The 24,325-nt window shown below is 42.2% G+C and overlaps 2 protein-coding genes across 7 annotated transcripts in view; both read right to left on the minus strand.

Annotated features, from left to right (window-relative positions):
- Positions 1-20,900, minus strand: part of SNORC (secondary ossification center associated regulator of chondrocyte maturation) — a 56,665-nt gene extending 35,765 nt beyond the window's left edge. For both annotated transcript variants that reach the window (XM_044289313.1, XM_044289312.1), the window contains exon 1: positions 18,669-20,900. In XM_044289313.1, the coding sequence (XP_044145248.1) occupies positions 18,669-18,744 (76 nt within the window). In that variant the 5' untranslated portion in view covers positions 18,745-20,900. The remainder of the gene's footprint in view (positions 1-18,668) is intronic.
- A 351-nt stretch (positions 20,901-21,251) lies between these two features.
- GIGYF2 (GRB10 interacting GYF protein 2) overlaps positions 21,252-24,325 on the minus strand; it is a 162,273-nt gene continuing 159,199 nt past the window's right edge. For all 5 annotated transcript variants that reach the window (XM_044292028.1, XM_044292031.1, XM_044292030.1 and 2 more), the window contains 2 exons: positions 23,553-23,679; positions 21,252-22,558 (listed from right to left, as the gene is read on the minus strand). In XM_044292028.1, coding sequence (XP_044147963.1) covers positions 22,491-22,558; positions 23,553-23,679 — 195 coding nt within the window. In that variant the 3' untranslated portion in view covers positions 21,252-22,490. The remainder of the gene's footprint in view (positions 22,559-23,552; positions 23,680-24,325) is intronic.

Consider the following 24,325-nt stretch of genomic DNA (forward strand, 5'->3'; position numbering starts at 1 on the left):
CTCTCAATGGAAAGCTGAACGCTTTAAAGGGAATCTGTTATCAGCGACCTACCTATCAAATTGTTTGCATAGACAAATAGCTATGGTTCTGATTAATCTTTCTCAGCTCAGATCCCACGTTATGATACTTTTTCTTAGTATACAAATTCGGTCTTTGGTGCAACAAGGGTGTTACCATTGCACCCAGGCTCCACTCATTTCTGTGGCCAGCCCCTCCCAAATTGAGCTCCCAGCAGGTTTGGCTTTTTTGCTTGATAAGTAGGCCAGATTCACAAATGGATGACAGTACAGTAAACATGGAGGAAAAATTCTATTCTTGTTTGTTGTAATTTTCTTTATGTTGAAAACCACTTGTAGGGTAAATGCACACATTGTGGAATTATGTGAGGGTTTTCCCATGTGTAATAAAAACTCAGCATAAGGCCGAATGCACACGGCCGTGAGCAGTCCGTGGAACCACGGGCTGGATTCCTGCTGAGAGCAGGAGCGCACGGCGTCATTGGTTGCTATGACGCCGTGCGCTCCCTGCTGCCGCCACAGTACAGTAATACACTGGTATAGATCATATTAGTGCATTCGGCCTAATACAGTAACAGCAAAGTGAATGAGATTAGACAGATCTCATGTACACAGTGCATACTTTTTCTGTGCTGAAATTGAGGATTTTGAAATCCTCATGTCCAGCATGTAAATTGTTTCTGTGGAATTTTAGGGCTCATGCATATGAACATATTTTTTTTGGTGTCCGTTCTGTTTTTTATGAAGGCTCTATATGGAACCATTTACTTCAACGGGGCCGCAAAAAAACATGAAATTACTCCATGTGCATTCCATATTCATATGTCCACATGGCCGTTCCACAAAAAAATAGGACATGTCCTATTATTGTCTGCATTACGGACAAGGATAGGACTGTTGTATTAGGGGCCGGCCATTCTGTTCCGCAGAAAGCAGGATTCACACGGCCGGTATCCGTGTTTTGCTGATCCGTAATTTGCGGACTGCAAAACATCCAACTGTCATGGATGAGCCCTAAGTGTGGATTTTCCTGGACTTATACCAGTGCCAGTGATAGTCTGTGACTCCATAGCTGTGCTCCCGTTTCCAGTTTGCTGTCTGTGCATTTGGATTGCTCTTATATTTGACCTCAGCTTGCTGAGGACCATTCTCTGCCTCGTGTTTTTGTCTGGCGTCTCCTGTCTGGTTCTGATATCGGCTTGGCTATTTGACTACCCTCTTTCTCGATCGTCCTCCTGGTTCCGACCCAATCCAGTATGACTCTGTTTTTGTGTGATTTTTTTCTCTTTGTTTTATCTGTCTTGCACCTTAGTAGTATAGGGAACATCGACCAGTTGCGGACTTGCCGACTAGGGCTTGCACTGCAGGGAAAGCTGGCGGGATTCCAGTTATGGCTCACTGTCCATGTCTTCCCTACCAACTGCTGTAACAATCTGATTGTAAACACGCACTCATGTGCAGGTAGCCATAGGATGCTGCCACAGTTTTGTGTAGTGGATTTTTTGGGCCAAAAAAAAGCTAGTCTTGTGCAGATTACTGGCAGCCCACTGGTGAAAGGGATAAAATGTGTGAAAGATAGTGTGTGCATTTCCCTTCTACAGGTTGTAAAAGGATTAACTGGCAGTGGTAGTTAGTTGCTAGGTGGGTCTGTTACACCCTACTCATAGGAAGTGGCTTAGACTTAGGGGCAGATTTATCAAAAAGATACGCCACTTTTGTGGCATGAAAAACTCACAAACTGCACATGCCATTTCTACCTTGCAATTTTCCTAAAAAAAAGGGGGTGTGGTGAGGGCAGGGCACATTTATCATACTCTATGCCACATAGTGAAATCTATGGCAGCCAGGGGCTGGCGTCTCATCATAAATCAGGTGCAGCATCCAGCAGTGTGCTTGGTTATTATAGTCTGGAGTATACAACTGGGCTCTGATAAATTTGCCCTTAGTGTAGAGAGTGAGTTAAGGCCGACAGAGAACTGAGAAAGCAAAAAGCAGTCTTGGGGGAAAGATAGTCAGCCAGCTTTAGACAGAGTCTAACCAACCTGCCTCTGAGGAAGCAAATAAGAATGTATTCTGAAGGAAAAGCAGCCTGTACAAGGAACAGATATTGGTCTATGTGATGGACAGTTACTTGTCTTTCAAAAAAGGGGGACCACCACTTGGCTGAATTGGGAAGAGAGCTCTGTTTATTCGTAGAGTGACTCAGAGAGCATTTGGCCTGGATACCACCTTTACAGCCTGTAGAACTGTAAGAACAGTGGAAATAGCAACTTGTGTAAGATCTGCCGGTCCAAGCACGATAAAGATTGTGGAAAAGATTTATCAAAGACCACCCTTTTATGGCAGCCTTTGAAATCTCCTGGGCTGTCAGACAAGTTGCGTAAGGAAGTGTTTGCAACATTTTTACAATGGATAAGTTCCGCAGGAAGATGATAAATCTTCACGCTTGTGCTGTATTTAAAGTTCATGACATGTAAAGAACTGGTATTTGTTTCACACAACCAGTGGCGTACATAGAGAAGTAAGGGCCCCACAGCAAGGATCAAACCAGGCCCCCCACACAGGACAGAAGGGTTTCCGCCTAAACCCCTTTCAGTGACCTTTGGGCAATTTTTCAACTGCCTCATTTGCTAAAAGTTGTTCCTTTAGATGGTAGAGTCCTGACTAAGTTTTCACCTCCAGTAGAAGGGGGGATGATCCCAACTGGGCTCCTTCTTCCCCTGGCCCCATAGCAGTCGCATGGTCTGCCGCTATGGTAGTTACTGTCCGCCCCTGCACACAACCAGCCTCACCATCACCTGCATTGGGTTACCTTGCAGCTTGATAATCATAAGGTAACTCGTGTAGGTGTCATATATAGACCACCTAGCCAAGTCAAAGAATTAGATGATCTACTAGTTGAGGAAATAGCTAAAATGACATTGAAGGGGGAAGTTATCATTATGGGAGACTTCAATCTTCCAGACATAAACTGGAAAACCAAAATAGATATCTCTGCCAGGAGTACAGATATTCTAAATTCCCTACTGGGATTATCTCTACAGCAAGTAGTTGAGGAGCCAACCCGGAAGGAGGCCATTTTAGATTTAGTATTCACAAATGGGAATTTGGTATCTGATATTACTGTAGGGGAAAGCTTGGGATCTAGTAATCACCAGTCAGTGTGGTTTACTATAAGTACCACTTGGAACCGAACCAGAGTTTGGGAAATGTTTTTTTTTTAACAGTAGAAATCAATTTATGAAGTTATTACCTAAAGTATCGCGAGACTTTGTGAAGTAATAACTTCGGCTCATAGGAGCCAATACATTCTAATATTGTAGGGAGCGCTCGCTTTGTACAGTATTAAAACAAAGTTTTATGCAAATCCACTTCAGATGTTTCATCCAAATTCGATTTGCTTATTCCTAGTTACCACCATCTGACCTCTATTACCACTCCCATCCTCTTGCCTCCTGCCAAGCATTTTGTCTACAGTTTATTTTAGTACCTGGCAGTTTTAATATATATATATTTATTAGAAAGTATGTACCTCCTCGTAATGTCAATTCCTCTGTACAGTAATATGGGGGAAACATTGGTAGAGAAAACACCCTACAAAAATGCCATTAAAAAGGCAACACACACTGGTACTTGTGTTTTTTCAAGGAGGGAAAATGCCAGAACATGCAATTCAAAAAAACAACCCCCCCCCCCCCCCCAAAAAAAAAATTGAAAAAAAAATGCACATTAAGGCCTCATGCACACAACAGTATTTTTTTGCGGTCCGCAAAAAGGGGTTCTGTTGTTCCGTGTCCTTTTTTGTTTCCGTATGTCTTCCTTTATTTTTGGAGGATCTCCAAACATGAAGGAAAGTAAAAAAAAAAAAAAAAAAAATAAGTTTAGTTTGCCATGCAAATTATAGGAAAAAAACGGATGCGGATGACAATCTTGTGTGCATCCGTGTTTTTTTACTGAACCATTGACTTGAATGGGTCCGCAAACTGTTGTCTGTGGAAAAAATAGGACAGGTCATATTTTTTTCACAGACTGTAAACACGGATGTGGATGACAAACTGTGCATTTTCCGAATTTTCTACGGACCCATTGAAAGTCAATGGGTCCGCAGAAAATCAAGCAAAACAGAACAACGGAAACATTGCATGAGGCCTAAGGGTGAAAAAAATTACCGTTTATCCTGCATTTAACGTTTCTACCAAAAGAAATACACCAAAAACCACAAAACCCCTTAAAAAAATACCAGAGAAAAAACAAACCTGTGTGCTAGATCAGCTGTGGTCAAATCCAAACAAAAAAAATAAAAAATTAATCCCCAGGTTATACATTTGCCTCTCTTCCGCACCTTTGCGGTTAAAATGGGGTTTCGGGGCAGAGCTTGGATGCAGCTGGAGATGGCCAATTTCTCTGAGCACCTGTTACAGAAGCTCCTTAGTGGCTCATAGTGTTTTGCTACAGCAACTTTTTCCACAATTCTCACCTGCTGATCACCCCATCCTACCAGGCAGTGAAAGTAAGGACAAGAGCCAAATCCACAGTGAACAGGAAGCTTGCAGACTTCAGTTCAGGGAGGAGCTTTCCCCCAATACACCACTACACATACCTCAGCTTCCACTCTGGCATCCCCTGCTTCCGCACTACAGGCTGGATTTCCTCCAGCGCTTCAGAAGCCTCTAAGGTGTGTCTAGGCATGCTGGGGAGGGGTTCCCTCTTCTCCTAACACCTCCCCAAATGCTAGGTCAATGGCATCCAAGAAAATCTCTAGCTTCACAAAACGGGCAGAGGACTCTAGCACTGTCTTGTGAGATGGAACAAGAGGGCCATCTTATAAGTCGCACTTTAAAAGATGCAGCTCTGTCTGCCCAGAGATATTTTCAGAGTTATTTTCAAAATAGCCCATGAATTCCAATCATGGACAGCTCATACTGAATTGAAAATGCCCACATTATCAGTAGCACACAGCAAACTGGTTGACGCTCATAATACACAAGGAGGAACAATATTACATTTAGTGGTATCCCCGAAGATGTTTCCCTTCTCAATCTCTCTCAATATCTGCTCAACACCGTGCAGGTTCTACTGCCATCACTTCTGTAACTGGACTTTTCTATTGATAAGGTGCACAGGATCCTTAAGGCCAGACATGCGACAGAAGATGCTCCACTTGATATACTGGTTACAGATCCATTTTTTTGAGACCTAAGATAAACTGCTCGCAGAGAGTTGGAAAAGAGGATTGCTCTCTGCTCTTTCCAGATCTCTTTTCAGCTACATTGCAACTTCACAGGCAAAGTATTTTGGTTACAACAGATCTTCAGTCAGCTAATACCAAGCACAAGTGAGGATTCCCTACTAAACTCATTATCTGTAACAGAGCCACCTATATCTGGATAATTCTTTTATCGCAACATGATTTTGCTTTTAGGAAACTTCGTATGACGTTTTCTGCACATGACAGTCATGCATTGCATTATTAGCAATAAGAGCTAGAGAAAAACAAAAATTTGGGTAAAAAAATCACTTATCCCCAAATGATATCAGATCAGTGTGGCTCATATTATTCCTCTCTCTATAACCTCAATAGATATAAAAGTATTTCTCAGCTGCGGACAGGATTTACGTCCCTCAACTTTCTGACATTGAAATGGCTTCCATTGGTGCCCTATTTCAGTGGCAAAGATAATTAAAACTAAAGTCTCTCAAACCTAACAAATTCCCAGGCCCAGATGGCCTCACTTATGGGTATTATAAGTGATACACTGCTATTTCAGAAACTTATATGACCTCTGTGTTCAATGGGTAAGGAATTTTATGCTAAACTGGTGGCCACTCATGTATTGATCCTTGTTCCTGAGCTAATCCTAGAGTTACACGATGACAATGGTTGCAAAGGTTAACAATTTTAAGCTCCAACTAGGTATAGGCCTTGATCATCAGTCTAATTCTTTGTTGACGGATTCATTCTTATTCAGTTGGGCTGATCATTCGATATCATACGTGGATATCACTTTTAACAGTCGAAGCTGAGACCTTTTTCAGTAACTACACAACTTTTCTTTCCTTGATTCCTCAACAAGATTTCGTAAAACCTTTATTTTCTGGGCAGAGCATATAGCAGTAATTAAAATTGATTACCTATTTTCAACACCCCCACCAATCGGCTGTTTTAGGCAGCCACAGCGCAAGAAACTATACAATGTTCAGTGTACTGTGTAGTTTGACTTGAATAGAAGCAAAGCTGCAGTATCCCAGCACGGCCACAACACACAATCTGCTTCTGTACACTGAATAGTTTGGTGGAGGTCTGAGTGTCAGACCTCCACCAATCTGGTATTAATGACCTAACTTGAAGATAGGTCCATATCTGTAGTCTAGATAACCCCTTTAAGTTTGCTAATATTTTCCTGCCCCTATAACGGAGTAGGAGAACGGAAAGGCTGAACGCTGATGTGAATGAAGCCTTAGTTAACAACACTGAGGTAAAGAACTACCTCATCCTGCTTTCTGCTCTGCTTGTAAGGGATTATGATCCTGAATACAGATGATAATCTATTCAGCTGAATCTCTGTAGGAATGGAGTTCATTAGGACAGTACAGAGAGGATGGACAGGACAGACTGTGGTAATGGTGGACTGTGGTAATGGAGACTGCCTACAAGTGCAGCTGCTCATTATATACACCCCTACTATCCTCTCTGTACTTCATGTCTCCTAATGAACTCTATTCCTACAGAGATTCAGGTGAAGATCTTATCAGCTGTATTCAGGATAATAATCCCTGACAAGTAAGGCCTCTTTCACACTTGCGTTGTCCGGATCCGGCGTGTACTCCACTTGCCGGAATTACACGCCGGATCCGGAAAAACGCAAGTGTACTGAAAGCATTTGAAGACGGATCCGTCTTCAAAATGCTTTCAGTGTTACTATGGCACCCAGGACGCTATTAAAGTCCTGGTTGCCATAGTAGTAGTGGGGAGCGGGGGAGCGGCATACTTACAGTCCGTGCGGCTCCCGGGGCGCTCCAGAATGACGTCAGAGCGCCCCATGCGCATGGATCATGTGATCCATGCGATCACGTCATCCATGCGCCTGGGGCGCCCTGACGTCACTCTGGAGCGCCCCGGGAGCCGCACGGATGGTAAGTATGCTGCTCCCCGCTCCCCACTACAGTTTACCATGGCTGCCAGGACTTTAGCGTCCCGGCAGCCATGGTAACCATTGAGAAAAAGCTAAACGTCGCATCCGGCAATGCGCCGAAACGACGTTTAGCTTAAGGCCGGATCCGGATCAATGCCTTTCAATGGGCATTCATTCCGGATCCGGCCTTGCGGCAAGTGTTCCGGATTTTTGGCCGGAGCAAAAAGCGCAGCATGCTGCGCTATTTGCTGCGGCCAAAAAACGTTCCGTTCCGGAATGGAAGACATCCTGATGCATCCTGAAGGACGGACTGTCCATTCAGAATGCATTAGGATAATCCTGATCAGTATTCTTCCGGCATAGAGCCCCGACGACGGAACTCTATGCCGGAAGACTATAACGCAGGTGTGAAAGGGCCCTAAGAGAGAAAGATAGTGCAGCTCTTTAACTTGTCCTGTGTATTTAGGACAGGTTTTGTGTCAACATGGAAGCCATTTTATTTTTCCTAATGATTCTTCACCGGACAAAATGAGCCATTATAACTAATGAAAGGTATTTGGTAATATACTGTATTTATAATGAAGTAATATTTAAGTATTTTCATTTTCTTAATTCCCAGAGAACCCCTTTAAACATTGGTGGTCCCCTTCTTCCTCCAAACGTTAGGTTACTATAGAATCTTCTCCCTTTTAATCTCCTTCCACCCGAGTAGACCCTTTTCTACTTCTACATCACCTATAACATTGTCTGCCAGGTAAAACCAATTATGCAATTTTTTTCTAAATCTATATAAGATTATAGTGGCAGACATCTTCCCTGAGCTGTTCTTAATAGCAGCCACTATGGGCCATAGACAGGAGCTGACCTCAATGACTTCTTTGGGGCTTTTCTAGGAATGCACTGTGACGTTGACCTGTGCAGAGGTCAGGAGGAAGAAGATAAGCTTTGACATTCACCTATTGTGATGGTGGATTAGAGATATATAAGTATGGCAGCACCAACCATTAATGGAAGTGGGTGCTAGCTCAAGGGGAGAGGCTTACCCAAAATGTATTGCTGAAGAATAGAGCAGCACTCCAGGATTGCAGAAAAAAAATCGTATTTATTCACCCATTAGTGACGCGACCTTTCGGCTCCAACACAAAGCCTTTCTCATTTTTCAGCTATATACAGTCAGGTCCATAAATATTGGGACATCAACACAATTCTAAGATTTTTGGCTCTATACACCACCACACAAGATTTAAAATGAAACGAACTAGATGTGCTTTAACTGCAGACTGTCAGCTTTAATTTGAGGGTATTTACATCCAAATCCGGTGAACGGTGCAGGAATTACAACAGTTTGCATATGTGCCTCCCACTTGTTAAGGAACCAAAAGTAATGGGACAATTGGCTTCTCAGCCGTTCCGTGGCCAGGTGTGTGTTATTCCCTCATTATCCCAATTACAGGGAGCAGATAAAGGGTCCACAGTTCATTGCAAGTGTGCTATTTGCATTTGGAATCTGTTGCTGTCAACTCTCAAGATGAGATCCAAAGAGCTGTCACTATCAGTGAAGCAAGCCATCATTAGGCTGAAAAAACAAAACAAACCCATCAGAGAGATAGCAAAAACATTAGGCATGGCCAAAACAACAGTTTGGAACATTCTTAAAAAGAAGGAACGCACCGGTGAGCTCAGCAACACCAAAAGACCATGGAAAACAACTGTTGTGGATGACCAAAGAATTCTTTCCCTGGTGATGAAAACACCCTCCACAACAGTTGACCAGATCAAGAACACTCTCCAGGTGGTAGGTGTATGTGTGTCAAAGTCAACAATCAAGAGAAGACTTCACCAGGGTGAATACAGAGGGTTCACCACAAGATGTAAACCATTGGTGAGCCTCAAAAACAGGAAGGCCAGATTAGAGTTTGCCAAATGACATCTAAAAAAGCCTTCACAGTTCTGGAACAACATCCTATGGACAGATGGGACCAAGATCAACTTGTACCAGAGTGATGGGAAGAGAAGAGTATGGAGAAGGAAAGGAACTGCTCATGATCCTAAGCATACCATCTCATCAGTGAAGCATGGTGGTGGTAGTGTCATGTCGTGGGCATGTATGGCTGCCAATGGAACTCAAATGCTCAGACTGTTATTGTCAATTATTTGAAAGAACCGTAAAAAGAAAAAAAAACGCAAGGGATTTTGCTATACCACATCCACTACAGAGACAATTATACTAATTCCAATGGATGAGCAATGGAACACCGAGTCCACGCCAGTTTTTCCATCTAATTAAAGATCTTTATCTGATAAGACTATAAAAGTTTTGCTACACTTGGGGGTCTCCTAGCCACTGAGAAAAGAGACTGAGATCTCTAAAAACGAGTTTGGTGAGGACCCCCAACCACACGCCATCTGAGGATTTGTTAGAGCGCTCTAACCCTTTTTTATTTATGCAGGATTTGACACCAACCGCAACTAGTTTAAATTAGACCGGCACTTAGACCCGGCAACTTTGCCATCCCTACAGACCAGGAGATGCCCTGCTAGCGCTGTAGGCACGCGGGATGCCGCGGCCACAGGCATCAATAATAGCATCGCTCCAAACACTGAATAATATCTACGGCGGATAGCAGAACACATCACTTGATCCTCCGTTCACCACCGCCAGGCTGTTTCCCAACCGGGACGACAAACCGTGAATAAGGGCATTACCATCAAGCCCTACTTTTCATGTGTATTGCGGGAACTTTTGAAAGCTGCTGGTAACAAATCTCCAGTATATGTTACCTCACTCTTAATACTGAAATGATATAGTGGCAAACAATTGGAAACATATATCCATCTGTCACAACAGGCAACAGATCTTCCTACAGTGGTGGAATTAGTTGTTATATTTTTAACCCTTGCAGCGGCATTGCGGACTATATAGCTATTGGAGCAATTTCCCTTCAGGTGGAATCCTCTTTTTTTTCCCTGTACAGGTGGAACTCTTTATTTTTTACTTTAGGGGGAAGTACTCTCCCTTTAAGGTGGAAAAATAGTCTACTTAGGTGGAATTATCTCACACCTTAATGCAAGGTTCCTTTCCAACACAACCACTATACCTTCAATAGGTGCACATATTTTTCCCATAATAACTTCTTTCACACTTTTCATTTTCTGGAGTGGAGTTATTTTTATTTCTATGTATTCACTTCAATACAAGTATATGTATTGTAGATAGATTTTATTAGTCCTTCTCAGCCCCATGGTGGATAAAATATTTCTACCTATATTAGCATCAATACTATACTGATCTATTTGATGAATGTTGACATATGATTTCTACTTTGTTTGAATTGAGCCATATAGCTACTTGAGGACAATCCGGGATAATCATTACGGAGACACTAACATTTATGGTCCACCTGACCTAGGTCTACGCAGTTGAATCTCTCTGAGATTCCCACTTTTATTAAATAAAACTGTTACTATATACCAGCAATTTGTTTTAAATAAACGACACATGAATTCTTCCAAATGTTATGTTATGTTACTAAGTCCTTGTATAGCGCTCTAGAGGAACTCAATCCGATCGAAGCGCTTGTCGGTGTGATGAGGTGTGCACAACCACTCTATATAGTATATTATTATTCTGTCCCATTACTTTTGGTCCCTTAACAAGTGGTAGGCACATATGCAAACTGTTGTAATTCCTACACCGTTCACCTGATTTGGATGTAAATACCCTCAAATTAAAGCTGACAGTCTGCAGTTAAAGCACATCTTGTTCATTTCATTTCAAATCCATTGTGGTGGTGTATAGAGACAAAAATGTTACAATTGTGTCGATGTCCCAATATTTATGGACCTGACCATATATAATATCGGTTATTCTAATCCTGCCTGTAATAATACGCAAATAACTACAATAAAATGATCTGTACAGATTAAGAAGTGGCACCTATTATTAGACTTGGTGGCCAGTGCGAAAACTGCTGCATTTTATGTTATTTTTAAATATAGTGACATGAAAATTCAAAATATCACCAAAATATCTTAAAAAATATGTCTAAGATAAAAACAAGCATAAATTAAACAATAAATCCTTTTTTGATGACAGATTCCCTCAGTGATGGCATGGTCCGATCTTTTCTAAGATCCTGATCTCGACCTTCCCAAGAAGATAGCTGATCTTCATTCTTCATCACCCTCCCACCTCTGATAATAAATGTGTATGCAATTCCTGTCCGTCAACTGTTTAGGTCAAGTTCACACTTCAGTTATTTAGTCAGTTATCAAAAACACAGAACGGGTGCAGATCTTTCCATTATACCTTAGCTCTGAGTGGGCTTCACTACTGGTTTTGGCTCACAATAACTAATGGAAATAACTGACGAGATCAAACAGCTGATTTGTGAACTTGGTTTTACGATTAGATATGCCTTATCGACAATGGAAGTTCATTCCTCTGTCTTTTCTAAAGTTGTTTTTCATTTTTTCTCCTTGTCCACCAAAGCAACTAAAGGAATTTTCACTTTTTACTCCCTTCTTTGCTCAGAACCCTCCAAGTAATTTCCCAACATATGCAATCCTAGGAGCAGAATTTCTGAAAACAATATTCAATGGAAGCTTGGAAAACAGCCCATTTTAGGACAGAATATTCCACGGAGTTGAGCACTGGGAGACTGAATAGAATGTGTTTTTTTTTTTATTGGTATCGAACGCCAGCAAAACTCTTTTCAAGATATGTTGGAGAAGGTGCGGGGATATAGGTCCCCCCTACTATTATATGTGGCAGACTTGCCCTGTTACTACACCTTTCTGGGCAGATTTTTCATTTATTCATATTGTCACCCACCACCTAATTTCTCTAGTTTCTACTTTGGCTTTCTGCTGCCTTAATAGGAGACACATCCCTAAAGTTGGCCGAACCCATTGCTCTCTCTGAGGAGCTCCTAAGTCTCTTCTCACACAGATGTCAAGGGAGACAAGTATCGAGTGAAGTGAATATTTTCGCCCAATCCCTTCGTTCTCCCTATAGAATACACATACACGTTTGACCAAGCTGAACATGTATAATGGATGGGAAAGATAGCTGTAGAATGTGTATAGGCATCTTTAGAGTTCTTATTAATCATATTATTCTTGCTGCAAGGTTGGCCACTGCTAAAGTGGAAACCCAAAACTGCTCCTTCATTATCTGCAGTCATAAATTTGGGCTCTCTTACACAAGATTTATAGCTTCTGCAGACTTCTCATCTAGTTAACCCTTCTATAGGTAGTTCTTAGATAATGGTCTTAAGTTAATGTATTGCTCCTTTAGGAAACACATTATTTTTGCCTGGACATTTGGATGAAGTCTCCTTTTAAGAGGGGTTGTCATCTTACGTATATTTTCCTTTCCCATAGCTCCAGCTATGTTCTGGGGTTTTTGTTTGCATCTTTACTGTATTCAGTTCTAGTTAGTAGTAGCTACTTAAAGGGGTCATCCAACCCCTATAATGCCCCCCAAAATGCCCAGGCCCCCCATACAGGTTTTATACTTTTCCTGCTCCCCAGCACCTGTCGCTCCGGATGCACGCAGCTGCATCTCCCCTTTGTGCAGATCAAAACATCTGGGGATGAGAATGAGCACAATGGTAGGGAGGCTTGGTCCCGTCACGGACTGCTATTGGCTGTTCCCCGTCACTGCTGGATGTTTTGATACGCACGACAAGGAGCTGCAGAGGCGGCAATGCGGGCATGAGGAACAATGCGGGTGCCGGCTAATTATAACCTGTATGAGGTGCCCAGATGTTTTATGGGGCATTATATGTGTTGGATAACCCCTTTAACAGATTTTTTTTTTTTTATATTTCATTTTTTTTGTATTGTATTGCTTATATTTTACACATTTCTTGTTCTGTATTTCTGTGCTCCACATAAGTCCTCACTCCTATTTCTTTCCTAGTGTCTTCTATATGATTTTTTTTTTTAAATGGTTTGTACCTATGTTATGGAAATCTTCTCTAATAAAAAATAAAATACTTTTCCTGGCAGAGTAGCGGGGGGCATTTCAGCCACTGGGATTCACAGAAATCCTGAAAATGGACAATCAGAGTCCCTTTTCTGAATAAAGTAGTAATGCGTATGTACTACCTCTGACTTCTATGTGACTGACAGAGCGATCTCTATATCAGTCTTAGGGCTCGTTCACACGAACGTGTGAAGCCCGTGCTATGGTCCGCAATGCACGGGCACTGTCCGTGGGGCAGGCGCATGGGGATCGCAGACCCTTTCACTTGAATGGGTCCGCGATCCTTCCGTTCCGCAAAAAGATAGAACTGGCTCTATCTTTTTGCGGTGCGGAAGAACGGAACAGAACCCCAGAAAGCACTCCGTAGTGCTTCTGTAGTGTTCCGCATCTCTGGATTTGCAGACCCATTAAAATGAATGGGTCCACATCCATGATGTGGAATGGCCACTGAACGGTGCCCTTGTATTGCGGATTTGCAAATGCTGTCTGCAATATGGCAACGGGCATCACACGTTCGTGTGAACGAGTCCTTAAAAACATGAATGGAGCAGTGAAAAATACTTTTCATGGAATAATGCCTTTAAAGGGGATCTAAACCTCTGGTGAAACAAAGATCGTGCAGCAACACTTCTCAGAGCACTCTACACCATTGGGTTTCATCAGCTCGGCTTTCCCAGCGTGTAATGTAAGGATCCCCATAAACTTTCTGTAGATCTGCACTCTGCATACTGGAAAAGCCAAGCAAAGCTGATGAAACCTGATGGCGGAGAAGGGGGGACTACACAAATTTGGTTTCCCTAAAAGGATTAGGTCCCCTTTAAAACACCTAACACTAACAATATTAGTCCACATTTACTAATGTGATTGTACCTAGAATTTCACGAGGTTCACCAAAATGTGCATGATTGTAGACCTAATCATAAACATCTGTAATTTTACAATTCTAAATTTAAATGTGCATAATTTTAGACCACATGATACTCCACTGCGCCTTGCTCAAAGAGTGGGTGATGCTTAGCAAGAAAGAGCATGGCTTGAAGGAGTTGTCCCATATCCACATTTATGGCATAATGCTAGCATATGCCACAAAGGTCAGATAGGAGCTGGCCCCAGATGTGGAACCTGCACCTATCTCCAGAATTAGGCCAAAGTGAAAGGAGAGCAGCCGCGCATGTGCGGCCACACCCTCTAATCACCGGTCAAGCGGTTCTAAAAATAGCTAAACACTGGGTCAGTTATTTCCAGCAGTGTAGAGGATGCTGCGCATGCACTCTCCTTCACTTTGGGAGCTCTTCTCTGGAGAAAGATGAGGGTCTCAAAAGGTGACATTTATGGCATATCCTAGCAATCTGCCATAAATGTGAGGATGGGACAACCCCTTGAAGATTCAAAAATGTGCGCTTTGCAAAGCCAGCCCATAATTAGTGTAAAGTTAGAAAAAAAAATGTCTAGGCAGGCACCAAACGTATCATACAGCATGGACCATATCTTTAGACTTTTTAAGTTTACGTTGTCTACATTTTAGACATGATTACTAAATCTGTCCCATTGTGTGGCTAAAAAAAAGTCCTAAAACTGCAGCGGCAAAAATGCCAATTGAGCCAAGTCTAGTGGCTCAATCAAACATATCAAATGGTGCAGAATACTGTCCTCCGAATTTTGCCTTTTTAGGGTGGTTTCACACTTTAGCAGTTCTTGTGGCAGTTTTCCACAGTATTTTGAGCAAAAGTCAGAATTTGATTAAAGAGGAATAGTAAATAAAAGGGTAGGGACTAGAATTCTGTTATGGATTCCGCTACCATGGACCATAACTTATGCTCCGTGGTAGCGGAATCCATAACGGAATTCTTAGATAACCCGAACCTTGTACACCAATCTTGAAAACACTAGTAGGGACTAATACTGTACTTCATCCTGCTGGATCCATTTCTGGCTCAAAAAAGTGCATCAGGGTTGTTTTACATATGAGAGGATATTTATTAAGACCACAATAGCGTCACAATAATAAAAAGGCACTGGATTCCTAATAACTGTATAGCATCTTCACAGTTTCCTGGCACAGATTGTTACAAGTGTGGCAGATCGATAAAGTCGATCCTGCTCTGCATACTTTTTAGATAAGAAAATTTTCAAAATTTTGCGCAACTGTGATATATGCCAAACTTTGCTACTTTATACAGCCAGTGTTCTGGCATACAGAGGGATAATAAATGTTCCCCATAGCATTTTTAGGAAAAATCTCACTTTTAGGCCTCGTTCACATTTCAGTTTTTCACTGACGTAAGGCATAAAAATTACTGAAATTGATGGTGTTTTACAAGTGTGAAGAAAGTGTTTGCAGGCAGGCTTGGCATACAACCTGTACTGTTGGTATTAGACAGTTATTATGGGCCATGCAACAAACAAAATGTCCAAAGCCCCAGGACTATAAATTGTTAATATTGAGATAAGCAGTTATCACACTGTGTATGTAAAAGGGGAGACAATATTTCAGTGGAATCAAGATTCCTGTTCAGAAAAACTGCAGGTACATTCTGGACTTATTCAGTACTATGGCTACACTACACCTTTCACATCTGCATTCATTTTATAAACTGTGCTGGAAAAATTACTTGTGGACTCTTCGTCTCACAGGCTGGTGAGTCAATGTTGACCAGTTTGTGAAACAGAGCTAAGTTATGTAGAATCGAATGTTTGAAGACCAGGGAATAAAGTAAGCGAGCCGCTGAAAGTATTTCAGAAGAACACTGCTTCAATGTGCTGCACAGGCAGCAGAGCAGACAGGGGCCCGACTTGTTTGCACACCAAAAATAGCATGTACTGGTAGATGAGTAAATCTAAAGTGAACTTACACTGGAAGAAGCCTAAAGAAAATCAAAGTAAACAAATATAACAGATAGGCCAAGCTCTGCCTCTAATGCCACCAGATGTAAGGCAGCTATCCTATAAGTAAATGTGGACCCTTTAAATAGGCAATCACCCTGAAACCGCTGTCTGCAGATGAGGTGCTGGCTTATTTAATACCAGAGTCATTTCTCAAGGCCTTTGAGTCTCCTCACGTCGACTAAGGAGAGATAGGTCTAAGTATTTGGGGGGTACTATCACCAAGTTAAGCCAGTACTCTCTGCTCTGCACTGATGAGGGGCAATTACCCTGAAACAGCTGTCTGCAGATGAGGTGCTGACTTATTTAATATCCTATTTAAGTCATGTCTCAAAGCCTATTTAAAGGGTTGAACATTGACTTATAGGGATATCTGCCTTACATCTACATCTGGTGGCATTAGTTAAAAGCTTATTTGCATCCCCCTACATTACAAATGTGAGTGAAATCCATGACTACATCTATAGTAGCATCGCGCAGATTTTTTATGTGTATTTCGCTGCAGCAATTCTACCCTGTTGTGAGCAATACACGTACCTTCTACTCCAGATTAGTAAAAACACCATTCTAAGACCAGCATACAGCACACAATTATAATCTGCACTTCAAAGTGTAATTGAAATAGAACATTACCAAAATTAAAGGCCTTATCCACCTTTGCAAACATTTTTTTTATTTTATTTGCTCAATGCATAAAAAATGAAACCGAGCATTTTTGCAAAAGCTATTAAACTTTTCTCCATAGTAACAGACAACAAACTGTAGTCTGACCCTGCAGTCATAAGTCCTTCTCTCTTCTACTTTTGGCTAACAACCTACCAACTGTACCTTAGCACAAAGAGACAAAATAGAAAGACTGCAGTTTACATTAGATCCAGTCATGGAGGTGCATTGCCTGAATAGGATTTATAGAAGTGAAACAAATTATTTTAATGGAGACCTTTTTTGCAATGTTAGTTCATTTTAGATTTATAGGAACAATTAAAAGACTGATTCCAAAGGTGGACATGGCAATTGTACTTCAACCTTCATTTTTGGAGACACTAACACTGGCCTACCGTAGTTACATTATAATAGTTGTATACAGTGCAATTAAAAATGACAATAGAATGAAAATGAGAGATTGTACAACAATGCAAATGAACAAGAATGCCAACTGGAGAGGCTGGTACTTGTGAATATTTGATATGCTAGAATTGCTGGAGTATTTTCATCTCAGTTTATGTGCAATATTAGGCCTCGTTCACATTTCCACTGACGTGCTATCCACATTTTCTGTGGAGAACACACGTACCCATTGCTTTAAAGGTTTGTTCACATTGTCAGTAATTGATGTCTAGGGGTCCATGAAAAATGGACACAACATGGATGGCATTTGTTCTTGGTCTTTGACAACTCATACGGGATCATTTTGACAAATTTTAAGCTGAGAAGTCTGTGGATTAGAGATGACAGACAGATCCTTCAAGGACATCTTCACGAGTTTTTCCACAGATGTCAAATGGACTTGGAAATATGAACAAGGCCTTACACTATACTGTGCTTTAATTTTAACCTATTTAAATTTTGCAAATCTGTCCCGTTTTGGACCAGAAATTCACATAATCGTATATATTCATACAAACTAAAGACTAATGAACATTCAACACCTAATCAGATCATCTCTTTGGAACCCACATGGTCACCTCAGAGAGAAGGATATTTGTGGGACCAAGCGTAATATAGGATCTCTAAAGGGACATATTACATTTGCCATTGAGATCATTTCTCCATCTTTGCCTAGCTTTAGATCTTACAATTATAGAGTAAGAAATCAGTGATAATATGCTCTTTGTACCTGATAAATGAAAGATTACAGTGGGAAGAAATAATCGCGTCACTGCGCTTTCGGCAGGAGTACATTACAGAACGCGGCTTGTCTTTCTTGAGAAACCTGCTGACTGCATTTGCTGGAAGGCTGCAATAAGTGTCTTTACACACTTGTGTGTGAAGATATACAGTGGAAACAGCACATTCGTGACAATGCTTCATTGGGAAAAGCCATCTATTCTGACTGTCGCACCATCCTGCCAGTTTCTACTCCCACACTATCTATATACCGCTGCGGCTTCTCTTATTGTCATATAGAGCACAAACGTGTCAAATTACAAGCATTTTTAGCATAGTTAGGGTTAATAAACGTACCTCAGTAAATGTATATGCGCAAATAAAGTCATTGGTCAGACCCATGGCCGGCGTTAGTAGCCACAATGGGCGAATGGCCAGTGGCAGCATGAAAGGCGCCCTGTTACCTTCGACAAAGGGCACCTTGTCCACTCGTAGAGCCTTGTGCAGACCCAGCCTTGTGTCCAGCCACAGATCTTACATCAACATATTTACAGAAAAGCAGAAATATGCAACAGATATTTTTATTCTAGATGTGTACCTAATGAGACTGATGGCCTATGTAAATGTATTTTCTGAGGGTTCTGTCCCATGATTAACTACATCTATGACATTCTATCAGGAAACCTGTTCGGGAGAAAAGGCAAATGATAAAATTGTACAAAAACTTATTAAACTGGTAATCTCAACAGGCCAATTCTTAGAGATTATGGCACACCAGAACTAGACACAGGCCCCCATGTCGCCCTTCATATTACCTGTGAGGAACGCAGGGAGAAGAATTCCAGTAAAAAGCAGGAGCAGCACAAGTTGTGGGGTCCCCGAGCAAGACATGTTTATCTACTGCTGGGAAGATGTGAAGTGTGAGAGGTGAGACGCTATGGAGACCTTGCCGCCTCTGGGTTAACAAAGGTGTCTCTGTCCAGTGAGGATGGAAATGTTTAGCTGAGGATCAAGAGAGAAGGCACACACACACCCCAGACACCTCACACTCCCCTCCTACTCAATCACGTCAGGGACCAGAACCACCCATCAAAATTCCTTTTCTAAACCAGCCACAAAAATCACCTAAAATCAATGCTAGCTTACATAGTCTGTAAGGTTTTAGCAATACATATTAACACTTAAGAGATTTAGGGAGACCATCGTGGTCCAAATTAATCTCTCCATCCTCAAGTGGTCGTGCAAATAAAGTGGGATCACTACGTAAGGCATTATTCACATCTCTGTGTTGGTTTTCCATCCATATTTCATCTGTGTCTACGTCCACGTTTCATCCGTTTTTGTTCCCTGTCGTGTTTTTTTGCTCTCCTTGTGTTATCAGTCTTTCTTGATCACTGCTGGGCCGCACAGAGGATTTCCAGAGCATCCAAACACGGATGGCATCCATGTGCTGTCAGTGGTTTTGCAGACCCATAGACTTTAATAAGTAAAAAAAAAAAGCTAAAGAAGAACACGCCGCCTTTAATTTTTTGCAATTTTTTTTTTAACCAGTCCTCAGAAACAAAGAGCAACGCCTGAATATAACCATTGGATTTAATCGATCTCTGTGCTGTCCGTGTACAACATGTGAATGATTCACTGAATTATGGCAAAGCCCTATTAAATGTAAGTTGACATTCAGTAGTTGGAAAGTTATCCAGGGCTACTTTGGTTCACACACTGATTAAAGGGGTTGTGCACATTGGAGGGGGGGGGGCTGTTTGTTACAAATGCGGCCAACGATTGCTGCAGCGGCATCAAAACAGAAGTTTACAACCAGAGACCCGAGCAGAGTAGTGAAGGCCTCTGAGCGTAGAAGCCAGCATTAGGAAGCAGGCAAGTATACATCCTTTCTCAGGTCTGTCCAGAATGTGAACAAAGGTCTGCCCAAACGTGAACAACCCCTTTAAGCTGTTACAAAGTAGACAATGATTTTGCAGTTTTACTCAACATTAGCACAAATCTGCCATGTCCGGAACTTCAGGCTGGTATTGATACTTGCACTATTACACAATGCAGCTGTGTAAGCATCAGGTAAGATCAGGGCAGGTTTTCAGATAGACTTCAATTCACAAACAGGATGCAGAGATGTTAAAAGTGGTGAAGAATTAACACAAAGCTGAGCAAGGTTATGTCATCTGATGATTTACGCTTTGCTTGTATACGATGAAAGAATCCTTTAAAGAGTAACTAAACTTTTGTATAACTTTTTGTTAAACTGTCTCTAATGTAATAGACTTTATTAATTTATTTTGTACTTCATTCCACTTTTTCCTCCCTAAAGCACACCTTTCCCTGTGCGCTTAAAATCTACTCAGCGGTGCACGGAGTACAGGCTGTAGAAACTTTATGAATGGCGCCACGGCTGCTCATGCCCGTGTCCCCCAGAGGATTACTAACTCCTGGCATAGCACATGGGTACCCTGTAACAGCTTTCATAAAATGTGTTCTCCGTACTCCGCTGAGCGGAGAAGTACAGTGAAAAAGTGCGCTTTAGGGAGGCTAAACTGTAATAAAAATACATTAATAAAGTATATTACAAAAACTATAAGGGCATTAGGCACACGTTTATAAAAAAAAAACTACACAAAAGTTTAGTTACTCTTTAATATATGAATGTGAACCTTCCTTTATACATAACAGTAATTGTCCATAACACAGTCAATTGCAACTAAGTTTTATTTTCTTGGAAGGGTCAAAATTTCACTTTCTGGCAAACATTCAGTGATTTTCTTAAATCAGACTCCTTGTTTCCGCGATAGCCAAGCTCAAAACAAAACCTTGGTATTATACCTTTGTGAGCTACAGGTCTGTACCGAAGAGGTGAAATTAATTTACCACTGGTATCACGTAGAATATTGGAAGAAATGAGCTGCGGGTAAAGCTACTTTCACACTAGCGGCACTGACCTCTGGAAGGCTGTTCCGTCAGATGAACAGCCTGCCGGATCCGTCCTGCCGTTCCATCCCCATTGACTATAATGGGGCGGAGTTCCGGCGGAAAGCACAGCGAGAGGCTGCCTGAATAAAACTACGACATGTCCGAGATTTATTCTGGCAGCCTCTCGCTGTGCGCTGCCCCCCATTATAGCCAATGGGGATGGAGTGGCAGTCTGGGGGCACACGGTCACTAGCGGCAGGACGGATACGACTGGCTGTTCACCCGGCGGAACAGCCTGCCAGAGGTCCGTACCGCTAGTGTGAAAGTAGCCTAAGAAAAATGGACCCGGCATCGGCTTCAACCACTGCTTCTGTGTTAGACCAGTGAGCTCACAGAGCATACCAAATCCTTAACAAGAAAATAAATAGGAACGTTTCAATGACAACTTGTAAAATAAATTAGGCTTTAATACAAAGGTGTCTCAGGGACTTTTTGTTCATTTAATGACCCTAATAATAGAATGAAAAAAAAAAACATCTCATCATTCCATTTCCACCAGAGCACAGAATTGCACTCCTGAGCTGCACCTCCTAGCATCCACCAGACTAAGGCAGAAGGAACGTAGTATTCATGGTGTAGTTGTCATTAACTTGATACCCCAGATAATTTAGCGTTAGCGGGGAGAAGGACGACTCAGGTCTGCCTAGCAATAAATGGTCTATGGCAAGACCTCAGTGGTTAGAAGTCACAAGCTTATGATCATTTTTTGGGTGGCAGCTGCCAGTGCTTGATTGTCCATCTCCGGGCAATTCTTAGATGATGGAGGAAGACTGTAGCAGACACATGGTCAAGCGCCTCTGCACCCACCTGACATTCACAAAGCAATAAGGCATCCAAATCAGATATGTGTTATAACACAACCAGCGCTTTATTAAGGTCAGACCTGGCATCACCCCAAATCACTGCACACTGGGGTAAAAACCTTACAGTGGTCCAGGAGCTGTGTAAACATGAGTGTGTTCCATCATGCAGAAGGAGCAGGTATGCAATAACCCAACAGCACCAAACAGTGTGCATCTATTTTGCAGCAAATGGTGGAAGATGACTATGCTTTTCACAATAGTGTTAAGAAACGCTGCTCCCACCTGCAAAAACACAAGATTCACTCATTTAAGGTACTTGTGATATGGTGTGCGAAGTGGACATGAGATGGAAGAGTGAACCCATGGTTATTACCTTTGCAGTGTGACATACTCCAGTAGTGCAAAGGATTCCTATTCAGTGTCCACACACTCTTACGTTGCCCTTGCACTGAAATCCAGGGTGCTAAACCCCAAGATGCCAGTGAGGGGAGGTGCAAAGTCCAACCCAAAAGCCTCCTCCCTCCACCTAATAACGGTGGAAAAAGTAACAGACTGTGCAAGCCTCTGAAACGAGACCAGACAGTACTGTGATGGAAAAAAAATATTTCCCCACAACCCACTCTCTAACCCCCAGAGTGCCCTCTCCACAATGCCCATAAATATCTTGGATAGCAGAGGGGTAGTTGTCCTTGAATCGTCCTGATCTTGAAGCACTGAGGGAGGGTTCCCTGTGAACATCCCAGCAGGGCACGGAGTGTGTGCTGGGGGTAGGGTGGAGTCATATGTTCGGCTTCCCCCTCCCATTGAAGCCGAGGTAGGGGAGGGGGACAGATAACCCCTACCCCACCATAATAATCAGTAATCTTCTAAAGTCTCTATTTCTCCCATGTTCAACCTCTCAGAGGAAGCATTAACAGAAAATCCTAGAAAAAAACAAAATAAATGATATAAAAATACAATGTAAGACAGAAGACAAAGTGCAAGAACATTATCTTGGATGCAGGACTTCCAACTGGTGAGATACACGCTTGAGTTGATGCTTGATGAAATAATTCATTGATGGTGTATGCCCTTACTCATTACTGCTTCACACCAGACTGTAGCCTGTATTTTATAATTTACCAGTTTTTAATAAAAAATAAAAAAAGGGATTTCATAAAAAAGTGCAAGAACATAAGCACAGAAAATAAAGGTCAAGGAGTCTGATTATTGGTAAAAGGGAAGACACGTAAAATATCAGTCATGATCGCCACGGAATTAAAAGGGAACCTGTCATCTGCACAATGCTGCTCTTGCTGAGCGGTCTGTCACTTCTGGGGTGGCGGTCAGTACTTGTAGAGTACCCACATGCTGAAACCTGCAGCGTGAGCTGTCAGTCACCGTCGCAGAGGCAGGGCAGGGTGGGGACACAGAGCCTCATCTCCCTTAGAGCACATGCTGCAGGGTTCAGCATGACAGTACTGACTGCCATCACAGAAGTGACAGACCGAAAATCTGCCACCAAATTATGCAGCCCTCAGTGCCGCATAGTGTAGGTGACAGGTTTCCTTTAAAGTGAATTTCTAAGACAATGGACAGGAAATCAGCATTTTTTTTCCTGACAAAATATTCCCATAAACTTGAAGAGGACCTGTCACCACTCCTGACAGGGCTGTTTTAATAGCTACAAGCGCCCCCCCCCCCCCCCCCCCCCCACACATTCCCCTGTACCCTTAGGCCCCTTTCATAGGAGCGAGTTCCACACTTGCAGCGTGAGTATGCAGCAGCTCCCGGACTGACCGCCCAGCACTGTCGGAGGTCACATAGCATTATATTGATTTATGATGCTATGTAACCCTTAGATATCTGGAATGTACTGCATAACACTGACAGTATGATGTTGAAGACATATGTTTAGAAGACAGTATTGATCCTCACCTAGCAGACTTGGATCTGCACGAACCATCTTCTGTTTCTTTTTCTTGCGTCCAGCGCTTTGTGCAGTTTCTAGTGTTGTCTGTTGTAAATTGTTCGGACTGGTTTGAAACACAGGCCACGCAGAATCCTGAAAACATAAGCAGGTTTTATAGCTACACCTTCACAGGTGAACAGTACAGTTCACTTTACACCATCAGATACACGCTCAGATGTGAACTCTCCTGTTTAACCCCTTCACGCATTATCACGTACATCATAATGCATGAGGGGAGCGGCGATTGCGCCGCCCCATCATTTAACCCCTCAGGTGCCGCGATCAACCCTGAGTGATGCAACTCCCTCCGGCTTTCCGATCAGAGCCCCCAAAGTGAAATCGCAGGGCTCCAATCAGTTGTCATGGCAGCCTGGATTAAAAGATCCCATGTAGTAGCACCCTATGGGGGCTAATAGTTTAAAAAAAAAGGGATTTTCTCCAATTTTGCCACACAAATAATTTTTCCCCCGTTTTCCAATACAAGACATGGTAAATTAAATGGTGGCATTAAAAAATGCATTGTGTCCCGCAAAAAATAAGCCCTCAGCTATGTGAACGGAAAAATAAAGTTATGGCCATTGGAACTTGGGGTGGAAAGATCCAACCTCTTGTCTTTAAGGGGTTAAAGTATCCTTCCTACAAAACAACTAATTAGCAATAAGGCAGGGGCCACATGCTGCAGTGACTTTTGCAGAACAGAAGATAAGCTGCAATAAAACTTCAATGTGTGCCCGTCGCT

Source organism: Bufo gargarizans, chromosome 4 (genome assembly GCF_014858855.1).
Source record: "Bufo gargarizans isolate SCDJY-AF-19 chromosome 4, ASM1485885v1, whole genome shotgun sequence".
Taxonomy (NCBI): Eukaryota; Metazoa; Chordata; class Amphibia; order Anura; family Bufonidae; genus Bufo; species Bufo gargarizans.